The sequence below is a fragment of the Orcinus orca genome, chromosome 8, assembly GCF_937001465.1.
Source record: "Orcinus orca chromosome 8, mOrcOrc1.1, whole genome shotgun sequence".
Lineage (NCBI taxonomy): Eukaryota > Metazoa > Chordata > Mammalia > Artiodactyla > Delphinidae > Orcinus > Orcinus orca.
In genome coordinates, this window is record NC_064566.1 from 12406319 (window position 1) to 12425031 (window position 18713).

General features: G+C 41.1%; 1 protein-coding gene across 1 annotated transcript in view; it reads right to left on the minus strand.

The window, feature by feature from the left end:
- The window catches only part of PTPRJ (protein tyrosine phosphatase receptor type J), a 171550-nt gene that overhangs the window by 3780 nt on the left and 149057 nt on the right, over positions 1-18713 (minus strand). The window contains exons 15-24 of the mRNA XM_049713757.1: positions 15573-15660; positions 12959-13000; positions 12386-12394; positions 12201-12288; positions 11554-11644; positions 9281-9354; positions 9040-9174; positions 6163-6282; positions 3332-3492; positions 1877-2012 (exon numbers count right to left, since the gene is read on the minus strand). Of these exons, the coding sequence (XP_049569714.1) occupies positions 1877-2012; positions 3332-3492; positions 6163-6282; positions 9040-9174; positions 9281-9354; positions 11554-11644; positions 12201-12288; positions 12386-12394; positions 12959-13000; positions 15573-15660 (944 nt within the window). The remainder of the gene's footprint in view (positions 1-1876; positions 2013-3331; positions 3493-6162; positions 6283-9039; positions 9175-9280; positions 9355-11553; positions 11645-12200; positions 12289-12385; positions 12395-12958; positions 13001-15572; positions 15661-18713) is intronic.

Below are 18713 nucleotides of genomic sequence, written 5' to 3' on the forward strand. Positions count from 1 at the left end.
ACGGACAGCAAGGTTCTCATCATTAATGGGTCTCAATGAGAGCGGCGCACTCCCCGCACCTCCCTGCACCAAGGAAAAGTACCAGAATCTTGGGGAAGGGCAAAGAAAGAACGTGGAGGAAATAATGCACTAAAAAGTCCAGCAGGGTTTTCTTGGCTAGGGGGGATGTGGAGAATGAATAAGCTGTGATTCTCAACAGAGGGGGTGGGTTAAAGGGGGATGATCAGGACCGAGTTGGGGGTCCCCATCCTGAAGGGGGTGTAGAGACAGGGGTAATGATTGGGGTAGACCTGAAGGTCCCCATGCTTCAGGCAAGCACATCAGAATCTGCAGGTAGCCATTAAAAAGAGGAAGAAAGGCCCTGGTGGTACAGTGGTTGAGAGTCCGCCTGCCGATGTAGGGAACGCGGGTTCGTGCCCCGGTCCGGGAAGATCCCACATGGCGCGGAGCGGCTGGGCCCGTGAGCCATGGCCGCTGAGCCTGCGCATCCGGAGCCTGTGCTCCGCAATGGGAGAGGCCGCAACAGTGAGAGACCCACGTACCGCAAAAAAAAAAAAGAGGAAGAAAGGGTATATGCTGAAAGATATCCATAATGCTGTTAGAGGAGAAAAACATCACAGGGCAGCATTACCTACAAAATAAGATCCAATTTTTAAAATATGCTCTGTGTGTGTGTGTGTGTGTGTGTGTGTGTGTGTGTGTGTATTTTTTTTTTTAACAGAGGTACATAAAGAAGCCTGTAAAGATACATGCAAGCTGTAAACACTAGCTACCTCTAGGGAGTGGAACTGGGGAAGAAAAAGTAAAAGAGAAAAACGTCCTCTGTATAATCCTGTACTGTTAAATTTTTTTGATATGAACAAATTTATATTATTTTCAAAATATTTTAAAAAGGGATGAGAACATTTGTAAGCAGGTATAAGATTTCTGTGTTTCTCAGAAGCGGATAAAAGATTGATAACTACGACTCTATATATTAATTACAGCAGAAAACAGGAGATCTCTGTCCCCACCAACGCAGGAGGTGACTTCCGCTCTTCCCACCACAGCCACGCTGCGCCACCCCAAAGCACACAACGCACCCAGGCCTCCAGAACATTCCCTGCTGGACTCAGAAACACAACACATACTCATAGAGTTCTGAATTGGTTCAGGGTGACGGCCTGATACAAGATTAATATTCTGCTCTATCCTGGCCAGGGAGCATTCATCCCGACAGCTTTGAGGAAGGCTATTTCCCAATACCCGTGTTGAGAACATGCCTTGAACACATAGTTTATCAGGAACATTTCAGGGAAAGCCAAACCCAACAGTTTTACATAAACGACACTGTAGATATTAAGCATGCATGTTCCCAATTGGTCACCATCCTCCCGCAGCCATGATGATTGATGTTCTTTAACATTTACAAGGCAGGGTGAGGATATATTGCTGTGTTAAAGCTTAAAGCGGCATTATCCTATTTCGTATCATTAATATTTGATAAGTCCATTTCATTAGCTTATTTTAAGAATGGTCAGATCTTCTTAGAAATCAAGAGTTGAAAAGACCAGTTTCATGAGTTTAAAACCCGGAAGCCAAAGTTCAGAGACTTGCTAAGATTATTTGGTGAGTCAGTGGCAGCAAGGTGAGGAATCCTGATACTGTCTCGGTTTGTAGCTCCATTGCTGCTATCAGGACAACTATGTCACTGCATCTGGTATCGTGGGGTAGTTCAATCCCACATCACTTTAAGGTCTTGAAAGAAATCCACCTCACAGCCTAGAGCCAGAAAGATCTGGAAGGGTGGAATATTTTAACACAAGTGCGTGACATGATGCCATCTTTTAAACACAGAAGGGAAGGGGGAATTGTCAGACACAGACATTGGGCTCACCTCTGTCTGCACCATTAAAGGCCTGTGCATTCGAAGGTCATACACAATCCCGTACACATCCACAGTGTTCTCGTCCTCCATCTGATAGATAAGACGATCGATGGCAATGAAAGTGCCCGTCCTTCCCACCCCAGCACTGAAAAAAAGGGAAAATGAGCATGTCAGCATGGGTTACCTCTACTGTAAAACTCTCCCATTTCCCCATTTATACATATATCTTACTCTCCTCCACTATCAGGCTTTGAGGGTCAAGCCCAGGACCATTACCAATTGGTTCAATTGAAACCTTTCAAGTCAGACTGTACTAGCTTAGAACTGGGGCCCAAGTCTTAAAGTGACTTTCATGTCAAATGCCACAAATAAAACACCTTGCTAGAGCATCTTGAATCTCAGTCCCATTGAAGTCGCCACTGTATCTAGGTTGGCAAGTTCCATCAATTTATTCCCCAGAGGGCAACAAAGTCCCTCCCTTCTTCTGTCCTAAAATCAATTCCTTCAGCTTCAAAGCTAATTTCCTATTGTTCTGGAGGAGAGGGTGGCAAACTTTTCCTGTTAAGGGCCAGAGAGTAAATATCTTCAGCTTCTCAGACTTTGCAAATCAACTCTTTCTGCTACTATAGCATAAAAGTAACTATAGACAATATGTAACCAAATGGACATGGCTGTGTTCCAATAATACTGTATTTACAAAAACAGACAGCCAAATAGACTGTGGTGATGGTTTCACAGGGGTATACTCATCTCCAAACTCATCACTGTTGTATTCATTAATTTACATGCAGTTTTTACATGTGGAAAAAATATTTTTAAATAAATAAAATGAACCAGAGTTATGTGTTTCAACATTGTTAAACAGCAAACCAAAATGCTAAACAAAACAGGTTGCAGAATGATGTATACATTATAAAATCTGGTAAAAGTTTAAAGTATATAAAACCATAGAGTTACATACATATGTAATAAAATATAAAAGCACAGAAGGGAATGATACAGATCAACTTTAGGACCACATTCACCTATGTAAGAAGGCGAATGGGATAGGAGACTAGTAAGCAGAGACTTTAATTATATCTGTAATATTATTCACAAAAAGAAACATATATGGCATCTTGTTGTGCCTGATTAAATTGTTATTATTCTCCATACTTTTGTAAGGTTGAAATATTTCAAATCAAAATATTATAAATAAGAAAGAAATTTAAATATATTATGATTTTTTTTTAAATACAGGCAGGTGACCAGATCTGACCCACAGGCTATAGTTTGCCAACCCCCGTTCTAAAGTCGAAGGCTTAGGGAATAAGCCCTAATTCCTTATTGGTCCCTTATCCAAACCTTTCTTGAATTTGTAAATACCTATTGCATTCCCTCTCAGGGTTTTTTTTTTTTTTCCAAAAGTGTCCATATTTATAAGTACGTTTGAAATCTGTCACACATGGACAGCCATCTGCATACCTGCAGTGCACCAGAATCGGTGACTCAGGAGGACTCTGCTTCATGTAGTCACGAACAAGGTACCGGAAGTTGATGAGCAGGTCAGTGGTGTCGGGAACGCCATGGTCAGGCCAGGAGGTGAAATGGAACTGACGCAGAGTGTGACTCTCACTTGTCTGGATCTAAAAGCCAAGAAAAGTTGTAAGATCCAGAGAGAAAGGCAAGCTAGATCAAGCAGTACCTGAAGACTGAACTGCACGGCTCAGCTGAAAGGCAGCTCAGCAGAAGTGGTTATGACCACAAATTAGAATGGTCCATTGGTACAACAGCTGATAAAGTGCTCACAGGGACTTCGATGTACTCATCAAATCCTCATAACATGCCAAGCAGGAGGGTTTATGATCCCCCTTTAAAAAAGGAGGCGGAAGTTTCCAAGAAGTGAAACAACTTCTCTTAACACTCAGCTCAGAGGCAGAAGTCTCTCATCCTTCGATTTTGAATTCAGAATCTTCCCCTTCCAATCCAGCCTCCTGCCAATAATGTGCTCACATTCTTACACCTACACCTCCTTAGAGATTCATAAACCCCACCCCTTGAGCCCACCTGGAAATGTCACTGACCAAAAATAAATTTATACAAATACAACTACGATAGTCAGTGCCTTCGGGGCAAGAAATGCCTCATAATTCACGTCTTACAAAGAATTTAATAAAGTGATAGGCAACCGGCAAGCACCAAGTAAATGCTTAGAGCTGTAGGGCTTTGAGAAAGGGCATCTATTTCGACTTCAGATAGACAATAGAAAGTGAAGCTTATTATAGCAGAGTTAGTTATTATGCAGACTGGTTCCCTACCTGGACCAAAGCACATACCTTTAATTATCAGAACTCCACCCAAGCTGGGCCATTCCCATTCCTGATTCAACTGTACTCATTATGCCTACACCTGGGCACTGGCCTCACCTGTGTGTAGCTATATCTGGACTGCTGGCATTCCCATCTTCTTTATGACAGCTACCCTTTGAAGCTTCTTTTGTTGTTGTTAATGTATATACATTATAAAAGCAGTACATTCACATTATTCAAAATGTGGAAGACAGTAAGAAAAAAGGGCAGTGAGGGAAGAGGGTACTGTGAAATCCCGTCACGCAGGAACATAACATTCACAGATTTAATTATAAGTACTCATCCAAAGAAAGAAACCAGCCATGAGAGAAAAGAGGGGAGAAGGAGAGAGCTGAGGGAAAGGTCAGACTTTCAGTATTATCTCCACAGAAGAGCAAAGCGGCTCAGGTTAGAGGTGGCAGGCAAAGGACACTTTCAGCCCTATCAGTTATGTTCCCACTTTTTAAAGGGAAAATATATTCATGCATTTTGTACAATTAAAAATAATATTTTATTAAATGCCATGTGGTATCCTAGATTGGATCCTGAACTGGAAAGGGCTTTAGTGGAAAACTATGAAATTAGAATAAAGTCTGGAGTTTAGTTAATAAAAATAATAGTAAATTTTTTAATGATGTGGACAATTCTATCCACAATTCCCCTCCACAAGGGCAAACTCCAAGCAGTGAAAGCAACCAAGGATAAACCAGTCTGTTTAAAATAGGTGAAATCTATAGAAATAAGTATGACATTTTAAGGGATTCTCAGCTATGGTGAACTGCATTATTTATGTGACCCATTCAATACATGATTAACTGCTTTGACGGCATCTCCAGGAGAGGAATTGAAATAAGTATTAATGGAGGCCAGAGCCTTTGAGACACGGCAATTAGCAAAGAGTTAATATACTACAACAGTGTAGCATGAAATGACTTATGAAATCTTCAAGGATAATTCTCATAAACTGGAAACCAGCCCACCAGCCCCTCATAAACGCAACTCTACTAAATCTACTTCCAGGTTTTTCTTTTAGGCACTATTCATAATGTGCATAAAACTTTGTCTCCTAGTATATTTCCCTCAATTACACTCTAACTTCTCCTCATGGTAATTATGCAGTCTCCATAGCCGTCATTTCTAATAGCTGAATAATGATACAGTGACTAGATAACCTATAGTTTCATTATCTATACTCCAAAAGCTAGATATTTGCATGGTTTCCAAATATTTCCCCCCATTATAAATAATACTCAGACACATCTTTATGAATAATAAGCCTTCTCCTATATTTCAGATTATTTCTTTAGGGCAGATTCTCAAACTTGGAACCACCAGATCAAAGGCGGACGGGTATTTTTATGCCTTTGATATAAACTGCAGAGGGTTATATTGATTTATGCAGCCATCAAAATATATCAATGTTGCTCATGACACTGATTCTATTTTTAAACATCCTTTACAAAATTAAAAGGACACATAAACTGACTTCCTAGAATGCCTACACAATTTAACTGCATTTGTTTTCGTAACATTTTGGGGGAAGGGAGGCCATGTGTATATGTCCTGGAATCCTATTATTGTTAACTGTCATTATAAACTATTCCAACAGCAAATGGCCACTCCTGATGTCATACTTCCAACCAAATAATCCAAAACGGCCTTGATTTGTAACAAAAATTCTATGAGCAGGTCACGTGGAAGTGGAAGGAAGGGAGTACAGATACTGAGCCATGCTCTTAAGATTCACTTTATTTAAGAACAACTTAGGAAATGCTCTTTAAGAAAGCAAAGCCGAAGGGTTGCCTTAGAGTATATGCAGATACGGATTGTTTTATTCTGTAAAGAAAAAAGCAAAAATATAATTCTGATGCATAAAAAAATTGGTTAATACCAACCTAAAAAGTATCAACCCAAGGTTTATATATGTTAATGTTATATGAGACTTGTCCTTCTTGACCTCTTACTTACATTTTGCACTGTGAAGTCTCTGATGGTCCATTCTGGTAGAACAATTTCTGACGTCATTCCCACCGTTATGTCCCCATAGTCCTGAGCCTGCTTGGAGGGCCAGTACTCCTCACATTTGGTCTAGAATAAAATGTGTTTTTATACAAAGACTCAGATCAAACCACCTACCATCACGAAAGCCTCACAAGGAGACCAGATATTGAAAACTAGCACCGCCCGGGGTCTGAATCCATCCCTTAGGTGGGTTCTGTCTGACCCTTGGAATTTTGGGTTTTTTTAAATTTACGATTCCTGCCAACTCTTTTAAATTTGGGAGTTTTCCCATAAAAATCCAGATTTCTTGCTTCTCTTGAAAAATCAGAAGATCTAGCCAACACTGAGCCCCCATTTCTGCACAAAAACTGACTCAGAGCTAAGCAGCAGCTGTTCCTTCACAGGGGACACCATGCCCACCCAGCCCCCCCAGGCCTACAGCAGCCATTCCACTAACTGCTCCCTGAACTAAACTTCTCTGACTGACCTATAACCCTAAGCAGCAGAAGAAATGAGAACTTTCCCCAATACTTTTAGATACACACTAATTGCAATACAAATATGGACACCAATAAAGAGAATCAGATTAAATAATTTGGGGGTCTTTGATTTTTATAAAGTCAATGGGCAGATGTGAACAGAAATAAAAGTCAGGAAATAACTGCTCTCTGAGACTACCTCAATCCCCATTTAGTAACTGACTGAAAACACACACACATATATACACACACTCTCTCCCTAAACTTTCCAAAGTGTGCACTCCTGCAATGGTTTCTAACCCTGACTGATATCTGACTCACCTCAGAGGTTTGTTTTGCTTTAAAAACAGATGTCTGCTTCCCACCTCCAGAGATGCTGACTCTGACCCAGGGATCTGTATTTTTTAAAAGATCCCAGCTTCTGGACCACTGCTCCAAGAAAGAACACAGGACTGGGACACACACTGACATGGAGTTTTTGCCCAGGTTGTCTCTTACCCGCTGGATTTATGTTACTACCTTGTGGGCAAGTTCTTAAACTCTAAGCTTCAGTTTCCCCATCTATAAAATAATAACACCTCACAGGGTTGTTATAGGAAAAAATAACATATATGGAGAATCTAGTGCAGAAAATACACTGGCTCTCTTCCCCTGTCATCCAGGGTCAGTAACATCCACTTCTCTCCTGCCTGATGATGAACAAGGACCCATTAAATTCATCTTCTTGTTCTTCGTTTATTTAACTATGTCGTTTTCATTTATCTAACAGATATTTAGGAGAATGTCCCATGTGTGAGGCCCTGGGCTCAACAGCACCATAAAGTTTATTTGCATTCATAAGCAATGGCCTTTCGTTTGCATGATAACCTGTTCTAATGCAAGAAGCGGGTGCAGAACCCAACCTTCTGTGTCACAAATAATATGAAGAAGGGAACCACCTCTTAACTGTTCTTTGTTACCTTTCCTTCCTCCAACCCCAGCCCCTAGCACAGGACCTTACACATACTTGGGGCTGGATAAACATCTGCTAAATTAAAGTGAAAGAACAGAACATTAAAAGAAATGATGCCCAGGGACTTCCCTGGTGGCGCAGTGGTTAAGAATCCGTCTGCCAATGCAGGGGACACGGGTTCGAGCCCTGGTCCGGGAAGATCCCACATGCCACGGAGCAACTATGCCCGTGCGTCACAACTATTGAGCCTGGGCTCTAGAGCCCGCTCGCGACAACTAGAGAAAGCCTGCGTGCAGCAACGAAGACCCAACGCAGCCAAAAATTAAATAAATAAATAAATAAATAAATAAAAGCTCTACTATTAAAAAAAGAAAAAAAAAAACAAAGAAATGCTGCCTGACAGGTTGGCACTATCTCCGGGATAGTGCTACTCAAAGCATGCACCCTGGAGCGGCAGCAGCGGAAATTGTCAGAAATGCAACTCGGAGGTCCAGCACAGACCCTCTGAATTAGAAACTCTGGAGGCGGAGCCACCCTGCAGGTGACTCTGATGCACGTTAAAGTTTCAGAACCACTGGCTTAGGGACTTGACTCCTTGGGACTTCCCTAGTGGTCCAGTGGTTAAGATTCTGCCCTTCCAATGCAGGGGGGCACGGGTTCGATCCCTGGTTGGGGAACTAGCATGGCCCAAAAAGAAAAGGGACTTGACTCCTATCCTATTCTTTAAGTAACAAACCTACATGAAAAAATTCACAAAGCACATTAGGTCCTATTCCTCGGGCACAGACTTTCTGAATTTAACCCATGTTTTTCAATTCTCCTTGGTCCACTTATGGAAAGATGGGATTTTATTACTAGAAGAAATCTTATCTTTGATGGAAGTGGCTGGGAGGATTCCAGGCCATCAGAAGGGAGAGGGAACTGCTGAGACTTCTCTGGGGATACATCAGAAATTTTGCATAAAGAAAGGGTCCCAATGCTATAGAGTAAGTTTGAAAATCACTGAGTTGGTCAAATTGGTCATCTCACAGGTGCAGCTGGTTGCTCGGAGGCAGGTCGGGCTTGCACTCATCCACAGAGCTGATGAACAACGGAGCTGCACATGACTTCTTCCGCCTCACTAACCCAACCCCTGCTGTTCATTAATGCCAGCAGCAGTGACTTAATGAATAGAGAACATTGCTCTCTGTCCACAAAGGAAGGTAATGATAACATAGAATTTTTTAATGTTTTTCTAGAACTTTTCTCTTAGAGGAGAAAAAGTCAGAAAACACACTTCTAAGAACAGAGGTGCTAATATTTGGGGGAGTGTTTTTTTAAAAAAAGACAAATCATTTTTAAGATACCCTCCCACCACAGTAAATATGAATGAACGAATTGAACTGAATAATAATAAAAATAAAAGATACTTACCCTTCCCTGCTCAACACATTTGGTCAGCATGACAATGGCATAGACATTTTTCTCCCAAACCATACGCCAAAAATCTTTCAAAGTGTTGGGTAAAGGTCCTTGTGTGGCAATAAATTCTTTCTTGGAATGGTAGCCCTAAAAATGGAAAGCAGTACATATTCAACCTCAAAGAGACAGCAAGAGGACAGCAGGAGGATCTCCTCCTAACCAGCCAGCACTATGGGCCCCGCTCTCCACTTACAGGCATGTAGTTGGCATTGATGTAGTCGTCAGTTGAATGGGCATGGACTGAAAGTTTGACACGGGAAATATCGTCTGTGACATTCAAAGAAAAAAGTTCCATGTTAGAATAGAAGCAAAGGTGTGAGGTGAGTTGAATACAAGAGAAAAAACTGTCGTTTTCATTTATCTAACAGATATTTAGGAGAATGTTCCATGTGTGAGGCCCTGGGCTCAACAGCACCGTAAAGTTTATTTGCATTCATAAGCAATGGCCTTTCGTTTGCATCATAACCTGTTCTAATGCGAGAAATGGGTGCAGAGCCCAACCTTGTGTGTGGCAACCCAACCCTGTGTGGCAACGCAGGGGCTCCATCACACCTTGAAGCTGCATGGCTTGGCGTTTTACATCCACGACCTTATTTCATTCCCACAGTCACCAGATGTGACTGTGGCACAGACAAGTTACATGATCACCTGGGCAGAGCTAGTCAGTGGCAGAGCCACAGTCAGAACCCGGGCAGCCTGGCAACAGGTCCCAAGGTCTTAACCACTCCAGACCGCCTTCTCAGGCAAAACCAACTATTACCATTCTTGGGTGAGTGCCATGAGCCAGGGAAGGCCCTCAGCAATGTTATTTATTCCTTATAACCACACTACAAGCTTCTGCGCCCATTTTAAAGAGGAGGAAACTGAGGGTCAGAGAGATTAAGTGATTTTTCCAAGCACTTTCATCTGGTGCATGGCAGTCAGAATTCAAATCCAGTGCCCTTTCCAGTATAGCAGGGTAGATACTCAGTTAAGACTTTCACACTTTCTCTATTCTCATAAAAAAAAGTTGTTATAAAAAGTCCCAAATGCAAGAATAAACTGAATGTATAAGACTATTATAAGTGGTATATGTGGAATCTAAGATATGACACAAATGAACTTACTTACAAAACTGAAACAGACTCACAGGCATAGAAAACAAACATATAGTTACCAAAGGGGAAAGGGAGTGGGGGGATAAATTAGGAGTTTGGGATTAGCAGATTTAAACAGATAAACAACATGGTTCTGTATAACACAGTTATACTGAACTATATTCAATATCCTATAATAAACCATAATGGAAAAGAATATGAAAAAATGTGTGTGTGTGTATATATATATAATGGAATCACTTTGCTGTACAGCAGAAATTAACAGAACATTGTAAATCAACTATACTTCAATTTTTTTAAAAAAGACTACTATAAGTGGAAGGACGTAAAGCATAAAATTCTGTTTCCTATATACTGTCATCTCAAAAACACACACGCAAAATTGTCCAACTCCAGAAATGAAATAATATCCTTAAAATCTCAACTATCAGCCTGAGCTATAAGCAGCAGCTCCTATGTTTCCCTGTCTTTGACAATCCACTATCTCACCCTCCCCTGAACAAAATAACAACAATTCTAAACCCAGTTACCAACATGAGTGTCAGCCTAAAATCTTCCCAATAAAAACAACAGCCAAACTCTGGATCTGAAAATCTCCACAGACATCCACAAAAACGGGCCAATAATCCTGTGTTAACCCTCAAAGTGCAGAGCCGAGGCAGATCCCGACAGCCTAGTTTTAAAAGCGTTTCTCTCAGCACACGCATGAGTCAATGTCTGCTGTCAACATAAGTGCTGGAGGGGCGGCGAGGAATGAAGAGAACGAAGGGAGGAGCTAGAAAATCCTGAATCTAAACAGAAGTTAACATTTCAGGCCAGGAAAGAAAAACACAACTTCAAGTAAAACAGACAATTTAAAAAAACAACAAAAAAAGACAGGAATGAACCCAAATGTAATTCATATTTAGCCGTGGAATGCACTCAGCCAACCAGAGACGTGTCTGGACAAACAGAAAGCATTACTCCCTGCCTGCCCTCGCCCTGCTCCCTTTCATTCCAGGACTATACTAACTGAAATAAAAGAGCTGTGGGAATAAAGGGGTTCAAAGCACAGACTCTGGCCTTTTCCCTGAATGAAACTGACAGACTCGGTCCAAGTCTGGTCCCACCATGACTATCTGTGTGACTCTGGACAAATCACCTAGCCACTCTGTGCCTCATTTTCCTCATCTACTACCTATTTCATAAGGCTATTGTGAGGACTGAATTCAATGGCATATGCCTGAACACCGTGCTCAGCACACAGAAGGTGACTAAGGAATGGCTATGGAAGTGGTTAGTTCGTATCTGGATTCTTCTCCCCTCTACTGTTAGAGATGTGATGCCAGTGATGGAAAAAAGGGAAAGGAATGTGGAAAAAACAACTTACAGGGTAGAACATTATTATAGCGATTTTTTCCTCTATTCTCAGCCAGTTCAGCTGCGTACTTAGGTAGACTAATTCCAACAAGCTTCAGATCCTAAAAACAGAACATATGAGTTGTTCATTTATTCAGTGTTCAAATGTTAGTTATACTACTCAGAGAGTACGACAGAACAAAGTGGGAATGCAGAGATGTTATGGGTAACATTGTGTCCCTCAAATAGATATGCAGAAGTTCTAACCTCTGGTACCTGTGAATGAAATCTGAGTTGAAAATACAGCTTTTGCAGATGTACTCAAGATAAGACGAGGTCATACTGCAGTAGGGCAGGGCCCTTAGTGCAATATCACTGGTGTCTTTATAAGAGGAGAAAAGACACTGAGATACAGACACACAAGGGAGACATGTGAAGATGGAGGTTATATGGCCACAAGTCAAGAATGCTTGGGGCTTCCAGAAGCTGGATGAAGCAAGGAAGGCTCCTCCCCAAGAGGTTTCAGAGGGGCCCCCAGGGGACATGCAAGAGCTTCTCTCTCCCCTCAAAGAGGGCTGCCTCTCACCCAAAGCTTCACCATAAAACAGAAACAGGCAGTTTTCCAACTTTCAGGAAAAACGTAGAGCAATTAAAAACACAACATTTACAGCCACATACTTCATATTCTTCTGCAAATCCACAGTTGGAGTCAGCTTGCTGTTTCTTAAAGTAGGCCTCAAAATTCTCCACTTTGATTAACTTGGATCTAGGAAAACAAAACAGGATTTTTTGCATTCAACCAAGTTCACACTCAAAATAGAAAAATACAAGTTATTTTTTTAAAAAGTGGAGAGTTTACTCACTTTTTAGGTCTTCATCATAGAAAAGGAAAGAAATAAAATAAGCAGTTAGAAAAAAATGACTCAACCATGACTCTGGAGATGACAGTAAACATCTTCCCAAAGAAAACCTGTAGTACAAGAGGCGGGCGGGCGGGCAGTGGCAGGTGGTGGCACTATAATGTTATTTACAAAACAATGAAATATGAATCAGGAAATCTGACTTCTAGACCCTGTTATAGAACTGATTGGTTTTGTGACTTTGAGCAAGTTCTCTCCTCCTAGATCTTCATAACCTTTTTTGAATCACAAAATATATATTTGTTGATAGACTATATGGCAAAAGTATGGTTCCCCTGCCATTGTACAACACGGCAAGGAAGCCAGCTTCAGCAGACTAGGAAACATAGGTTCCGTGCAGAATAACAAGGCTAATAAGGACTTCCGGAGGATTAGGTCCAAACCTGTCGATCGGGAAAAGTGGCAGCAGTTTCCATCAAAAAACAAACAAACAAACAAACAAAAAAAAACCTCAAAATAGGCACTGAACAGACTGAGGGATTAAATGTATGAAGGTGCACAACTCTAGAGACTTACTTAATTTGAGAAAAGGACACGTCATTGTTCTTGGCATCTTTCCTGTTTTGAAAGAAAAAGAAAGACCCATTAGATCAAAACAGCTTAATTCTGTGCTTTGTCCCCTTTGTGTATCTACAAAATGCCTTTTCGCTGAGCATTAGTTCATACACAGCATTACTTCCTGCTCACAAATACTAGACTTAACGGTCTAAGCAGCAAATGCTGAGTATAAGCCTGTGAAGTTACTCTCTTTTTTTTTTTTTTTTTTTTTGCGGTACGCGGGCCTCTCACCGTTGGGGCCTCTCCCGTTGCGGAGCACAGGCTCTGGACGCGCAGGCTCAGCGGCCATGGCTCACGGGCCCAGCCGCTCCGCGGCATGTGGGATCTTCCCGGACCGGGGCACGAACCCGCGTCCCCTGCATCGGCAGGCGGACACTCAACCATTGCGCCACCAGGGAAGCCCAAGTTACTCTCTTTTATACCATCTAAAAGTATTGAAGAATCTTACTCAAGCAATGTGTAGGAGTTCCTCTGGATAAATACATACCGGCAGCACCACCCTAGCGTAAAGCCACACTCGTTCTTTAGTGCTCTGGTTTTTGTTTTCTTGGTTTGTTATTCGTTTGGCTTTGGTTTTGGTTTTGGCGTTGAGAAAGCCTTTCCGATAAAGTTAATGTAATAAACCAGTAAATACACCCAGTGTCGGCAAGGTGGTCGGGCACCTGGCACTCTTCTGTACTGCTGGCTAAACCCCATGCTGGCGTTAAAAGAAAAAAACTTTCTGGAAGGCAATTTCGCAGCACGTATCAAAATTGATAACATGCATACCCACTGACCCAGCAATTTCCCAGCTTGGAATTTAGCCTAAGGGAGTAATCATGAATGTGCCCAGATTTACACACAAGGATAAGCAACTGTGGCAAACAAACTAACTAACAAAATACCTGAAAACATCAGGAATTTGGTTGAATAATTTCTATACAGCTGAATACTCAACAGCCACTTAAAATGAAGAAGATCTGAAGCCGTCCACAATGTCTTGTGAACAAAGCAGGCCAGAAAATGATATGTATAATATGATTCTGTTTGTGGGGATGTGTGTGTGTATTTGTGTGAGTTTTGTAATCACATCGATGTTGAGTAGTTTTGTATGGGTGTGATTATGGCTTATTTCTTTTCTTTGCCCTTCTTTTCTGTTTTTTAACTCTTTGCCATAAATATGTAAAACTTTTAATAAGAAACAATAAAGCTGTTTTTGACCCCTCCCTCGAAAAAAAAATCAGAATCTAATGCAAAAAGATGTAATACGGGCACTGCCTCTCAACCCACGAGAGCAAGGCGGTGGCAGAAGACCAGGTGTAGGATGCATTAGAAACCCTGGGCCAGGATGAAATCCCCTGGCTGGCAGCATCCGATAACAGTGACTAAATCCCAGCTGATACACAGGCTTCACACCCTGCATGGTCAGGCAGGAGGGTGTGCAATGAAAAGCAAAGACCAGGTCCAAGTCCATTTCCACACTTCCTACACTCAGCTTCTGCATCCTTGCAATGGGGCTTGGGAGACCTGCCTCATAGGGCCTCATGTATGAGAGAATTCATGAAAAGCACAAGTCCAGGCACACAGTAAGTGCTCAAGACAGAGTTGCTATTTTTACTATTTAACTACCCCAAAGAGTAACTGTACAGATAAAATAATAATAGCATAAGAGGTATAAGATACTGTCAAAGCACTTTTTTTTATTTAATGCTCCTAGGCGGCACGAGTTAGGCACTGTTATCATCCCTGTATCATACATTATCCAAGACCTTAAATCCAAGCTCCCTAACCACCAGTCAGAGACAGAGCGTGTGTTCAAACTTAGCTGACTCTAAAACGCCATCTCTTAACACTCTGGTTTGTGAACTAGAACGCCTGTTTGAAAGCAGCCCCTTCTGTTGCAGTGTCTACCATGACCTAATGCTTTAAAACCCTCCAGCTCACAGGGACTTCCCTGGTGGTCTAGTGGTTAAGACTCTGAGCTCCCAATGCAGGGGGCCTGGGTTCAACTACCGGTCAGGAAACTAGATCCCACATGCATGCCACAACTAAGGTGCCCTGAAGCCGCAACTAAGGAGCCCGCCTGCCACAACTAAGACCTGGTGCAACCAAATAAATAAATATATTAAAAAAAATAATAAATGCTTAAAAAAAATTTTTTTTAATAAATAAATAAATAAAAGAAAACCCTCCAGCTCAGAGACTGAGATGAAATAAGACGGGCCGGACAGTGAAGACTCTGGATGATGGGGACCTGGGGGCTCACTATACTATCCCTTCCATCTTTGTGACTGTCTGGTTACCCACAATACAAAGGTCCCTTTAAAAGTAGGATATTATTGGGCTTCCCTGGTGGCTCAGTGGTTGAGAGTCAGCCTGCCAATGTAGGGGACACGGGTTCATGCCCCGGTCTGGGAAGATCCCACATGCCGCGGAGTGCCTGGGCCCGTGAGCCATGGCCACTGAGCCTGCACGTCTGGAGCCTGTGCTCCGCAATGGGAGAGGCCACAACAGTGAGAGGCCCACGTACTGCAAAAAAAAAAAAAAAAAAAAAAAAAAGTAGGATATTATTGTTAACATAAGCAATAGTCACCTTTTCTTTCTCCAGAAGAGGAAGCCTCCTACGGCCACAATAACCAAGGCACCAAAGATACATCCAAACACTGCTCCACAGATGACACCTGGGAAAAGTCCAAATGGGAGCCACTTCAAGAGGTGTTCAGACAACTAGAGAAGATCACACTAAAGTGAAGTCAGTCAGAAAGAGGAAGACATGCCATATGACATCACTTTTATGTGGAATCAAAAATATGACAAAAATGAACCTATCTACGAAATAGAAACAGACTCACAGACACAGAGAACAGACTTGTGGTTGCCAACGGGGAGGGAGGGTGGGGGAGGGAAGGACTGGGAGTTTGGGATTAGCAGATGAAAACTATTACATATAGGATGGATAAACAACAAGGTCCTACTGTAGAGCACAGGGAACTATATTCAATACCCTGTGATAAACCATAATGGAAAAGAATATGAAAAAGAATATATATGTGTATAACTGAATCACTTGGCTGTGTACCAGAAACTAACACAACATTGTAAATCAACTGTATTTCAATAAATGTTTTTTGAATTTTATTTTATTTATTTTTTTATACAGCAGGTTCTTATTAGTCATCAATTTTACACACATCAGTGTATACATGTCAATCCCAATCGCCCAATTCATCACACCACCACCACCATCCCCCCACCGCTTTCCCCACTTGGTGTCCATACATTTGTTCTCTACATCTATGTCTCATTTTCTGCCCTGCAAACCGGTTCATCTACCATTTTTCTAGGTTCCACATATATGCGTTAATATACGATATTTGTTTTGCTCTTTCTGACTTACTTCGCTCTGTAAGACAGTCTCTAGATTCATCCATGGCTCTACAAAGGACCCAATTTCGTTTCTTTTTATGGCTGAGTAATATTCCATTGTATATATGTACCACATCTTCTTTATCCATTCGTCTGTCAATGGGCATTTAGGTTGCTTCCATGACCTGGCTATTGTAAATAGTGCTGCAATGAACATTGGGGTGCATGTGTCATTTTCAATTATGGTTTTCTCTGGGTATATGCCCAGTAGTGGGATTGCTGGGTCAAATGGTAATTCTATTTTTAGTTTTTAAAGGAACCTCCATATTGTTCTCCATAGTGGCTGTATCAATTTACATTCCCATCAACAGTGCAAGAGGGTTCCCTTTTCTCCACACCTTCTCCAGCATTTGTTGTTTGTAGATTTTCTGATGATGCCCATTCTAACTGGTGTGAGGTGATACCTCATTGTAGCTTTGATTTGCATTTCTCTAATTAGTGATGTTGAGCAGCTTTTCATGTGCTTCTTGCCCATCTGTATGTCTTCTTTGGTGAAATGTCTATTTAGTTCTTCTGCCCATTTTTGGATTGGGTTGTTTGTTTCTTTAATATTGAGCTGCTTGAGCTGTTTATATATTTTGGAGATTAATCCTTTGTCCGTTGATTCGTTTGCAAATATTTTCCCATTCTGAGGGTTGTCTTTCCGTCTTGTTTATGGTTTCCTTTGCTGTGTAAAAGCTTTTAAGTTTCATTAGGGCCCATTTGTTTATTTTTGTTTTTATTTCCATTACTCTAGGAGGTGGATCAAAAAAGATCTTGCTGTGATTCATGTCAAAGAGTGTTCTTCCTATGTTTTCCTCTAAGAGTTTTATAGTGTCCAGTCTTACATTTAGGTCTCTAATCCATTTTGAGTTTATTTTTGTGTATGGTGTTAGGGAGTGTTCTAATTTCATTCTTTTACACGTAGCTGTCCAGTTTTCCCAGCACCACTTATTGAAGAGACTGTCTTTTCTCCATTGTATATCCTCTTTTCTCCATTATATATCCTTGCCTCCTTTGTCATAGATTAGTTGACCATAGGTGCGTGGGTTTACCTCTGGGCTTTCTATCTTGTTCCATTGATTTATGTTTCTGTTTTTGTGCCAGTACCATATTCTCTTGATTACTGTAGCTTCGTAGTATAGTCTGAAGTCAGGGAGTCTGATTCCTCCAGCTCCGTTTTTTTCCCTCAAGACTGCTTTGGCTATTCGGGGTCTTTTGTGTCTCCATACAAATTTAAAATTTTTTGTTCTAGTTCCATAAAAAATGCCATTGGTAATCTGATAGGGATTGCATTGAATCTGTAGATTGCTTTGGGTAGTATAGTATAATCATTTTCACAATACTGATTCTTCCAATCCAAGAACATGGTATGTCTCTCCATCTGTTGGTATCATCTTTAATTTCTTTCATCAGTGTCTTACAGTTTCCTGCATACAGGTCTTTTGTCTCCCTAGGTAGGTTTATTCCTAGGTATTTTATTCTTTTTGTTGCAATGGTAAATGGCAGTGTTTTCTTAATTTCACTTTCAGATTTTTCATCATTAGTGTATAGGAATGCAAGAGATTTCTGTGCATCAATTTTGTATCCTGCAACTTTACCAAATTCATTGATTAGATCTAGTAGTTTTCTGGTGGCATCTTTAGGATTCTCTATGTATAGTATCATGTCATCTGCAAACAGTGACAGCTTTACTTCTTCTTTTCCAATTTGGATTCCTTTTATTTCTTTTTCTTCTCTGATTGCCGTGGCTAGGACTTCCAAAACTATGTTGAATAATAGTGGTGAGAGTGGACATCCCTGTCTTCTTCCTGATCTTAGAGGAAATGCTTTCAGTTTTTCACCATTGAGAACGATGTTTGCTGTGGGTTTGTCATATATGGCCTCTATTATGTTGAGGTAGGCTCCCTCTATGCCCACTTTCTGGAGAGTTTTTATCATAAATCGGTGTTGAATTTTGCCAAAAGCTTTCTCTGCATCTATTGAGATGATCATATGGTTTTTATTCTTCAATTTGTTGATATGGTTTATCACATTGCTTGATTTGCGTATATTGAAGAATCCTTGCATCCCTGGGATAAATCCCACTTCATCATGGTGTATGATCCTTTTAATGTGTTGTTGGATTCTGTTTGCTAGTATTTTGTTGAGGATTTTTGCATCTATATTCATCAGTGATGTTGGTCTGTAATTTTCTTTTTTTGTAGTATCTTGGTCTCGTTTTGGTATCAGGGTGATGGTGGCCTCATAGAATGAATTTAGGAGTGTTCCTTCCTCTGCAATATTTTGGAAGAGTTTGAGAATGATGGGTGTGAGGTCTTCTCTAAAT